General features: G+C 47.4%; 1 protein-coding gene across 1 annotated transcript; it reads right to left on the bottom strand.

Annotated features, from left to right (window-relative positions):
• Window positions 1-2,812: 2,812 nt before the first annotated feature.
• Window positions 2,813-10,258, bottom strand: LOC136497021 (protein indeterminate-domain 5, chloroplastic-like). The gene is made up of 4 exons (XM_066492805.1): window positions 9,996-10,258; window positions 9,123-9,464; window positions 7,050-7,449; window positions 2,813-4,463 (listed from the first exon to the last, which is right to left on the bottom strand). The coding sequence occupies exons 2-4, from the start codon at window positions 9,325-9,327 to the stop codon at window positions 3,284-3,286; spliced, it is 1,785 nt and encodes a 594-aa protein (XP_066348902.1). The 5' UTR covers window positions 9,328-9,464; window positions 9,996-10,258; the 3' UTR covers window positions 2,813-3,283.
• Between the last annotated feature and the right edge of the window lie 871 nt (window positions 10,259-11,129).

The following is an 11,129-nucleotide window of genomic DNA, read 5'->3' as shown; positions in this document are numbered from 1 at the left end:
CTTGATTACTGCTACTAGCTGCTTTATTAGGCATTTACAAAACCATGCATTTGCATGCATGCTCTGTCCCTGCAGCTTCCTCCAATAATTCCCACCTTTTTGCTTGGCTTTCCAGGGAACAATTGTACTTGTGACCAATCTATCTTTTTCTTGACGCCAGCCCTCAATCTCATCATCATTGATCGTCAGATCACGGACATCACACGAGACAAAAGTGAAGGCTAGGCTGATCGTGGGCACATCATGCTTTGCTCTGGCCCGGCCGGCCGGCCTTTTCCCTTTCCTCCCAAGAATCATTGGAAAATCGGATATCGCAGCTTCTTTTGCGGGCGAGAGGTAGTAGTGGCTTTTTACGGCCGGCAGCAGTCCCTGTCGGCCATGGCTGTTGGCCTCGCCGCCGTCCCCGTCAACGCAACGCTGCGGCAGCCAGGTACGGACGACTTCATTCCGACAATAATTCTCTTTCACTAACCACCGCGGCCGCAAGAAGGCGTCCAAGAGGAAAATGCGTGGCTGCCACACAACACAGGGAGCCACGGCCAAACCGCGAATCTAGCAGTTAGGCCCAAACATTCCGTTCCTGAGTCCTGACTGGACTGAGAGGTGTATGTAGTAGTATACCAACCACCAATGGATGACCAAACCACGCCATATCTCTTGTCTTTCCCTCCTCCGCAAAATTTTCTTGTCGATCCTATTCCAAGTCCTATATATGCATCCCTCCTCTGCAACCCACCACTCACACTCATGCATGCAAATGTGCACGTACAGTACGTCGTCCTAAGCCTCATTTGACACAACTTCTCTCCAGGAGTTATATTCCGAGCTTTTTTTTTCTCTCTTTTTGCTAAACGGGTTAAAATGGTACAACTCCTCAAAATCTACCGTCATAGGGGTGCGACCTGGATGGAGCTTAAAATACTAGCTAGCTTCTCCTAGCCCCCTCTCTCTTTTTTACCATGAAAAGTGGTTTTACCAAATGTTTCTTCTAAACAACTTCAACTCCACCAGTGGAATTACTCGTGGAGCCGAAGAAAAAAACTGCTCCACTAGTGAAGTAAAACTGTACAATAGTAAGTTCATGCTTAGAACTCCATGAAGAAAAAACCAAGTTCCAGTTCAAAGCTAATTGTTGGATCATATCCAAAGCTTTGATCCTTATTTTCATTTTTTTTTTCTAAAGCTCCTTTTGGATCCTTCGAATTGAATCCATTCTAATAATCACAATTTAGGCACAGATCAATTAAATCAATATAGCCGCATGAGGAATATACTTGTAGACCGCTGTTGGCCACGTATGGGAAGATAATTATGTGATGCACTTATGCTGCAGGGGAGCGAGCCGAAGAAAGCGCTATAAGTTGCAGAGCAGAAATATAGCATGAGATTCTATACAATCCTATCTCTCATCATTATGAATTTAAGATAGGCTTATATCTAAACTTTAGAAAGTTATGGAATGTCAAATTCCAAGCCAAATAGGCTAGTCCCTAAAGTATATTCCAATTCTTCCAAAATGAAAAAGATCCAAACGGACCCTAAATGAAATGCTTGTATTACTCATCTCTTGGTAATTGGTAAGAAGAAAGGGAATTATTGGGTATATACTTATTACTAGTATCAAACTAAACCGAATTATTCAGACAAAATTGCTTCAATATGGATCCAGATAATAATATATAGAATATCTGAATATTCTTCGGTCGAGAGTGATTGGTACATTGATGAGAAGAAGGATGCAATGATTTGGGCGGCCCATATATACTCTGGTGTGCCTGAGCTAGACCGGCGTGCATGCACGAGGCGATCGAAAGCTACATCCTATCGCTCGCTCTCTGTCCAACGTAGAGAGACAGCACAACCAAGCAGTAGCAAGCTGGAGCTTAGCGAGAAGCTAAAGCCGCACGGTACGTGCTGTGCAAATAAGTCAAGCGCTATAGACAGTCACGGGCAGCAGGAAGGCATCTTTTGCCCTAGAGATCAGCTCATGCTGTGCTTAATCAAAGTGGCCAATCAGTTACAAGTATCATATTTTCGTTAAAAAAAAAGTCACAAGTATCATATGTGCAGTAAATTTAATAGGAGTTCCACTTGTCGTGTAACAACACAATGTAGCGTTAAGTAGTACTGCCCTTGCAATACAAAACGTATGGGAGTATAAAATAACTTATCCTGGATTTACATTTTGGTATAATTTCTAAGTATAATTGGTGCAACTTAGAATTTGGTTGTGTGAAAGGAATATTTCTCCTGATTCTTGCAACACCTTAAATATGATTGTAGAACTCCTCTAAACACCATAATATTTTCTTATAGTATGCTCACAAAATTCGGGTGAAAGAGGGGCCTTTTTCACCCGTGTATAGTATATCAAAACTGAAAAAAAACCCACCCCCATCCTAAAATAACCGCAAGTGCATAGTCAGAAGAACACTTATTTTGATATGGATTTGGTATTATTTATAAGGTCCAAAAGAGTTGACTTTGTTAAAAAGAATTTGTTTTTTGTTCAGACCCTAATCACTATCATGATACCATGCCTTCTGGCAGAAAGTATATGAAATACTAGCTAGTGTTGGATTTATGATCTTCAAGCAGAAACTATATATATAGAGAAACTTTTTCATGGTAAATGGACTTATAAGACTATTAAATAGGAAAAGATGTCAACATATTGTTGACCTAGTCAATGCAGACACAACACTTGACTATATATGCATATGCATCCTGCTGACACAAGAAAACAACATGAATTTGAGCTAGCATGATTAATGGCATTGTAAGGGGAATATTGTTTTGCTACAAGAGAAAAGGTAATAAAAAATAGCAGAAGGGGAACGGAGCAAATTAAGCTGCAAAACACGCCCCCATTAAGCTAGCTACAAACATCCTTATTGGTTCTATGACCAGAAACTATACTTAATCCAACAAAGATTATCCAACTACAAGGAAGGGAAAACCAACAAGAAAACAAGACCAGCATGAACACCAACCCCCACCACGAGCAAAGGGGTCATCACATGCGTCCAACTCGCACTAGCTTACTCCATTAGTCAGAGAAGACGCCTCTCTCTCACCCAAGGTCCCTTCGGATGATGAAAGCTAGCTAGCTAGCTAGCTTGATCCCATGCATGAACTCACTCATGCAACTCAGTTGCTAACTTGCATTGTTTGCCACTACGCTATATAACGACGACCCTACTCCTCATTGCATCTGCTTGATCAAGTCTCTGGCTTACTGTGCTCGAGCTTATGTCTTGTATAAGCTCGATCGATGGGTCGGTCATGGCATCCTGCCTCCGTTGAAGGACGAGGCCGACTTCATCTCGGCCTCCAGGGAGCTCATATCGCTGCTGCTCTGGTGGTCTCCTCCTCCTCTCGGCGTCGATATCCCGCGCACGATGCCGCCTCCGCCGACGCCAAGGAAGTCCCGCGTCATGTCCCCGCCACCCTGGCCGAACTTCACCTCGTGCTCCGCCATGTCGCACAGCTGCCTGGGATCAAACATCCCCGCGCTGACGGCGCCGTTGCCGCCGCCGAACATTCCTCCGGCGCCGACGCCACCTCCAGCGAGCGAGTTCATCAGGTCGTTCAGGTTCGCGTCGCTCTGTTCCATGTGCGGCGTCGCCGGCCGCACGTGAGGGGAAGAGCCCACGAAGCCTCGGAACATGGACGCCGCGCCGCCGTTCGCGCTCGAGGTCGCGCCCATCTGCGCCGCCTTCTGGAGCAGAGCGGTCGCCGACATCTGCGGCAGCATGGAGGCTTGATCGCTGTAGAGCCCCGGGGATGGAACTTGATCTCCACCACCAACGAAGTTGCCGCCAAAAATCCCAGCCGCCGAAACCTCCGAGCCCCCGCCGCCACCGCCTCCAACTGCTCCGCCACTGAACTGGTCATTGTTCATGAGCCCCTGGCTTGCATGCTCGTGACTGGACCCCGAGCTGTTGCCATTGTTAGCAAAGAAACCCAGATTGAAGAGGCTGGGGCCTGAGGCGCCGGGGACCCCAGCACAGTTGCCTTGGAGGTCGGGCAACTGCATGAGCCCATGGAAAGGCTTGTTAGCCTGCAGGTACGAGTGCGGCCCATTGCCAGCGTCGTCCCCAAAGTCCTGCCCGACCGATGCCCCCGCGTTGAGGAAGAAGGACGCCGACGACGGCGGAGCCTGCGGCGGGCGGAAGGCGGAGGCACCGTTGGGCGACAGGAGGTGGTCGAGGCGCGCGGCGATGCTGCTGCCGCCGCCGGCCGTGGCGCCGAGTCGGAGGAGCTCCTGGGACGGGTGGTGGTGGTGGTGGCCGTCCTGGAGAGTGGAGGTGAGGTGGGAGCCCACCTGCGAGAGGCTGAGCGCCATGTTGCCCGCGTTGGTGGCGCCGTAGAGGTGGCTGGTGAGGCTGGTCGGCGGCAGCCGCGCGCTTTCCTGCGCGAGCGCGTCGCAGAACGCCCGGTGCGTGATGAAGCTGTCCCTCCTGCATGGACCAACGCATCGACGAATAAGATAGGATATCATATCACGCATGCATGAGGTTGCAGCTTGCATTGCTGTGTTGTGTAGCTAGGTCAGAACTCAGAAGGGAAGCAGACAATCGCATGAGCCCGAGACGGCGCAGTGAAAATGAACAGTAAAAGTTGATGCGACAAGTAAGCATGCAGGTTTCGTAGGAAAACTGCAGGCAGACGCATGCATGCATGGCCCATGTCACACTGCAGACGGCGCAGGCACCGAGGAACAGCGGCATCTCGGGTTAAGATACTGTTTCTGATGGACATGTGAACGCCGCTGCAACTGGATGCATGCATGCTGATGCTGTGCCACTGAATGTTGTGTTTGTAGCTGGAATTCATGGATCTGAACGGTAGTGATCCTTTTATTTTCTTTTCCCTGCAGGCTCTGCAAATTTCCTTTTTTTGTGGATAAAAGAGTCTGCAGTATGTGATGTGTGCCATCAGGAGTTTATTTCACTTCCCTAATGGTGCTTTACATTACATGGTTTGTCTTGTCCGATAGCATTAGTCAAAGGTGTTTGGTAACCATGCATTGACGCATGCAGACATCAAAAGCAGTAGGCTAGCCTCACCACAAAGCTAAGCTCAAGATCCCAGAAACCCATGTCAATCAATGGCCGCGTTTAGTTCGGCCCCAGATTTGGCGCCGCCCAAATTCGCGGCACTGTTGCGGCACTGTAGTGTTTTATTTTTATTTGGTAATAATTTTTCAATCATTGACTAATTAGGCTCAAAAAGTTCGTCTCGCAAAGTACAACTAAACTGTGCAATTAGTTTTTGATTTCGTCAACATTTAGTACTCCATACATGTACCACAAGTTTGATGTGACGGGGAATCTTCTTTTTACATAGTGCCAAATTTTGGAATTTGGATGAACTAAACGTGGCCAATAATGGAAAAAGAAAAGGTGAGATGTGCTGGATAGCATTGCCAGGTTCCCACTAGTAGGAAGCTTGACGAGAAAAAGGCAGCAAGACATAGGCATCAGAACTGTCATGCATCTACACGAACACACACACACATCAAGGAGATCAGAAAACTTTGTGGGGCTGGTAAGCTCACTTCCCAAGGGACCAAGACACAGTCACGCACCGTGATTCTTTTTTTGCGTGACTGTGCCTTGAACAGTTGAACCACGCACTAATTGAATCTAATAGTAGGCCCTAATCAAGATTAATATTTGACAACAAAACGTGTGGAATCTATGGATTTAGTGTGAGCAAACAGTGGAACAGAAGAACTTCTTCAATAGAGCAACTCAAGCGGCCATTAATGCAACTCCTGTTGATGCAACTTACTTATAAGTACTATATATGCTTACTTCCTATTGGAGAATTTTTGCCATACCCATGAAAGAGAGTAGTGAGAATGACCACACCACTTTGGGACATGTTTAACACCGCCAGCGCCAAGAAATGTGAACAGTGGCTCAAAGTTACACGTACTAGGTGATGCATGCGTGACTAGGGCACACTGTGAGAGACCAGGTCATGGCAAACGTATCCATGAAAAGGGGTGGTGGTGGACCTGGCCTGGCTAGGTCTGGGCGCCTGCTCACTGGCACGGCCAACGAACGTCCCTGCCTGCCACATCTAGACAGCGGCCAAATCACATGAGAACAAGCTAAAGGCTTACTACATGGCAGCCAAGCCAAGTGATAGGGCTGCTGCTCCTTACAGCTTGACGGAGCGAGAGCCTGCTAGTCCTTGCAACTTGACTGCTCCTGACAGGATGGATCAGTAAAAATGTGGGTCTACAGGGTCAGTAACAACATAGACGCATGCATATCTGTGTAAACATGATGGGTAACACTGACGAATCAGTTCAGTCGTTCAGGGAAAAAATATATAAGATAAATACCAGTGACTGTGACGAGTGTTTGGCGAGACAGAAGGAGAGAGTTTGGTGGTTCCTGCTTCCCTAGGGAGGGAAGTCGGAAAGGGAAGCATCATCACCAAGGCCAAAAGGCTAAAAAAGAAGCCATTTCTGCATTTCACGTGCAAGCAGTCCTCCAGCACGCCCGGCCTGGGCCGCCTGGCTACCTATTCCTCTCTCTCTCTCTCTTTCTATCTCTCTCTCTCCCTCACGGCGGATCTATCTTCGTTCGTCTTTCTAGCTAATCATCAGGCAGGCCAGCTGGGCTGAGCAGCGAGCACCAAAACTATACCTACAGGCGCCATGTCGCCGCAAGCCCAAACAAAACCCTAACCCTAAAGAAGGCCAGACAAACCATGCATGGAACGTTCCTAATACTTTACTCGCTCACCGAATCCAAGAGCTAGCCATAAGCGGACAGCTACAACAGGCTCATACAGTGCAAAAACCCCATGACGCGATGCCATGCCTAGCTTTATACACTTGCCATATCATGATGCAGCAATCATGAACACACCTACATAAAAATGCAATGCAGCTACTACCTTGCCATCTGTGCACGTACTTCTGACATATATAGCACACACGAACGAACGAGGAGAGGGGAATGCATGGGAGAAACCGGCCGGTCGGCCGGACATATGGGAGCGAGAGCGAGGCGTAGGCGGCTTACCGGGAGAAGAGTGTGCCGCAGTCGCATCGGTACTCGCGGGTGCCGCAGATCTTGGAGTGCGCCTTCCAGTCCGACTGCACGGCGTAGCGCTTGGAGCACTTGTCGCACTTCCACTTCTTCTCGCCGTGCTTGCGGCAAAAGTGCTTCTTGATCCCGGTCAGGTCGCCGAGGGCGCGGGCCGGGTCGTGGTGCACGCACGTCGGCTCCGGGCACAGGTACACGCGCCGGCGCTGCACCTGCAGCGGGTTCTTCTGCTTCAGCTTCCACGGCAGGTTGTGCCCGCGCCGGTGCAGCTGCAGGTTCTGCTCCCGCTGGAACCCCTTGTTGCACACCTCGCACACGAACCGGTTCGTCGCCAGCAGCGTCTTGGGCGACAGCGCGATCACCTCAGCGTCGGGGTCTGCTTCGTCGTCCCATCGATTGATAGAGAGGAGAAATCAAACACAAGTCTAGTTATTAGCTACTAATATATACTATAGCTTTGCAAAAAAGAATAAAAGAGAGAAGAAATGCTATATGATCGATCGAACTGATGCATGCATGATGAGACATGAGGGAAATTTTACTTTGAATTCAGCAAACAGTAAAAGTATGCATGGATGCATAATAAGGATAGATGATCGTCAGCACTTGTTGTGGATTATGATTGAGTTTTACTATTAATTATTGCTTATAAGTTAACCATGCATGATTAAGAAACGATGGTGGGAGCTAGTACTGATGAAGTGATGATATAGTAATTTGGGGACGGAAGATATTTTTGTTTTTGTTTCCGCTTTTCTCTCGGTGGGTGTGAGCTGTGGCACGGCACGGTAGAGACGACAAGCTATGAGACGATGGAGAGAGGGGGGAATATTTTGCAAGAGATTTTTTGGGAAGGAGGGAGGAGTTTGCAGGAAGAGATATAGAGAACAAAGGAATGGACATGGATTGTGTCATGGCTCCTATTTGCTTCTCATAATTGGGGGGAAGGAAGAAGAACTGAGTAACAGCTCATGCATGCACACACATGGAATCTTGGGAGGTAAACTGCTTTTCAGCCTGCTCGTTTCGGCTTATTCATTCGTATCTGTCTTATAATCCACGGCTTGAACAATGTTTTTCTCTTACACCAAACCAGCCAGCAGTGCTTTCAGCCATGGCTTATAAGTCAATTCAGTCGAAGCGAATAGGCTGTTTGTTTTCTTCTTGAAAAATATGAAACTTTGTTATTTTTATTCACCAAGGAAAAGTTGGTAGCTAGGAGAGTTTGAATTCTTCAACCGTTTAAAACAAAAACGTGAGCCTTGCTGAGAAGAACACAAACAAGAGGCGGACAGGGGGAAAACTGGTACTAGTGTATAGTAGCGCCATGAATTGAATGAAGTCTACTGACTCCAACCTTCCATATTCTTCACCTGAATTAATTCTCACTCTCAGGTGTGACTGTGAGGACAGAGAGCTTTAAATGAAGTATATTGATTGAAAGGTGCAAACTGAAGGCCAAGCTCATCTCGTCAAGTCTACTACTTGCTCTGCAGCCAAGGTAGGGAGGGGATCCACCTCGAACTAGTAGGGCTGGAGGGAAGAGAGACAAAACCAACAAGTGCCTCATAAGCCACAAAAGTACTTATTGTGAAAGAAAAATATTATTCATTGGTTGAAAAAGTATGTCTTATAAGCTAATCGAGCAGCGCGAAGAACTTGAGAATTACTATACTTTTTTTTTTCATAAAATCTAGTTTCCAACAAAAGAACAGGCTGCAGTTTGCACAAATCGATCTGCGTTGGAAAACCAGCCAACAATTCTCTGGACTATTAACTACGCAGTCCAGACAGCAGCGATCACGAATCAAGAACACACAAACAAGAAGCGAAGAAACCACGAAGAAATGGAAAGAGAAACCGATCGAGTGCATGTGAGAGAAGAAGATGCTCCTGCTGCCAGCATCCAACTCATAAAACTCCAATCGATCCAGACGAGCGAGATCTCTCGCAGTCGCAGGCAGCAGAGACCTGACCTGTATATGCAGTGTGCATGCACGACCGGAATCAGGGGGGGGGGGGGGGGGGTACTTGGGTTGCGTGAATTACCGGGCATAGTCCTCTTCTTCTTGGGCGGTGGCTGCGCCGCCGCGGTCGGCGCGCCTGCTTGGCCGGACGCCGCAGGCACAGCGCCTGCCACTCCCGGCAACGCCGCTGCCAGCTGCTGCTGCGGTGATATCAGCGGCTTAATCTGGTCTTGCTGGTCCCCATGCCTAACGCCAAAGAACGCCGCCGCCGATGAATTCGATGCCATCACTGCCGCCGCCTCCCGATTTATCCTGGCACCACCAGCTCCAACACGCCAACGACACTGCTTCTCCTTCCTGCCGGTCGCTTTGGCCTGTTGCTAAGAATAGGATTGGCAGTGCTCTTCGTCCTTCCCCTTCTTCGCTGAAACAAGCAAGAGACTTTCCAAGTGAGACCGACATGGCAATCAACAACTGCTATCTCCAAGAAATTAAACACATGACACACACAGGATGCGAGCGGCGGCGACCATGGGAGCGAGACGAGAAAGATTTTGCTAGCTGTTCCTCCGATCCGGAGACAAACGAGGAGCCCGACAGAACCAAGGAGATAAAGACCGAAAGGAGAGGAAGCCCCAAAATTCCTGATGGCTAGACCTTCTCATATGTATGTGCTTGGATTGGAATTGATCTGAAACAAGAAACAAATCGACAGGCAGCCGAGAAAAGCTCCAAGGCATCGGCCGCTTAGGACTCTTCCGAGATTAACAAAAGAACAAAGCGGACAGGGAAATCCAAACAAACAGTTGCACTCAAAACAAGTAAAAAATCAAAACAACAAAAGTTCGCAAACACCCACACCCGCAGAATCATATATGACACAAACATACAGTGAGACAGATACATATATTTAACAGGAAAAAAAATTCGAGCGAGTTTTGTTTCTTCTCTGTACCTCACTCTCCCTGGTACTGCTGCTAGCTTGCTCCTCTTCTCTTGCTTGTTCTTGCTACTGAGGAGAGATAGCAGTGGCGGAGAGAGGATGGAGAGGAGAGGCTAAGAAGGCTGTTCTCCCATTTCTCTCATTTCTTTGTCATACTTTTCCTTCTCTCTCTTCTCTCCTGCTGCTTTCCTCTCCCACACTCTTATATGCCCCACTAGAAATCAATTTCTGGAATTTCTCCTGCGCCCCCTTCCAAAGCCTATGCACACCGGGAAAATATACAGGAGAGGGAGTATTTTTAAATACAACTCGGAGCAAGAGAGAGAGAGAGGAGAGAGAAAGGGGTACAGCGGATGGGAGCGGGCCAGCGGGGGGCAAGCTCACGCAGGCAAAGCGGTGTCGTGAAGCGTCTGAGGATTGGGTCCACCGACTGCGTGTGGGGCTTACCTCTTGCCATCACACACGCGCGCACACCCGCAAAAACTTTTCCCCCGGGTTGTTTTCGCTTTTTTTTGATAGATGTTTATGGGTTACAAGCGTGCATTTCCCAGAGTTGTTTTAGTTTTTTTAGATGTTTGTGGGTTGTAGCATGTATTTACATGCGTGTGGCCGGGTTTCGTATAGCTTTGTTAATATATCAAACAAATACCACCTAATTTCGGTTAGATCCACCAGACTTTTTTTGTTAGTATTTGTTTACACGCGTACATATTTTGTATCATGATGACTCACATTATGATTACTTCTAAAATATTATCATGTATCATGTTCTATACGTAAGACTACCGACAAGAACTGTTTTAGTCACAACAGCAAACATACTAAGGAAGTAGCTAGTGTAGCGTGAGACTTATTCCTTATATAGTACAAAATACGTTCTAACGGTCTATAGTTGTCCGTTTTAAGTACACGTATAAAGTTCACTTGCTTATGTGGCTATAATTAGCATATACCTACACCGTTGGTATATCCAACCAAATCACGCATAGTGAGCGATGCAACTTCTTTTGTAATCATATATAAAACTTATACGTGCTAATTTCCTATTTAAAATTATATATTCTACTAACAATTATGATAGGATAGCTACCTAGGTGCACAAGTGGCATAAATAGAGTAACGTGCACACTATTAATTATTTGTTGG

Source organism: Miscanthus floridulus, chromosome 12 (genome assembly GCF_019320115.1).
Source record: "Miscanthus floridulus cultivar M001 chromosome 12, ASM1932011v1, whole genome shotgun sequence".
Lineage (NCBI taxonomy): Eukaryota > Viridiplantae > Streptophyta > Magnoliopsida > Poales > Poaceae > Miscanthus > Miscanthus floridulus.
Note: the sequence above shows the minus strand (reverse complement) of the source record. Positions and strands in the feature narration are given on the sequence as shown.

Coding starts and splice junctions, on each gene's coding strand:
- LOC136497021 (XM_066492805.1), bottom strand. CDS start 9,327: ATGGCATCGAATTCATCGGCGGCGGCGTTCTTTGGCGTTAGGCATGGG. Junction 7,450..9,122: donor GAAGAAGAGGACTATGCCCG/GTAATTCACGCA, acceptor ACGACGAAGCAG/ACCCCGACGCTGAGGTGATC. Junction 4,464..7,049: donor TGCGGCACACTCTTCTCCCG/GTAAGCCGCCTA, acceptor TGGTCCATGCAG/GAGGGACAGCTTCATCACGC.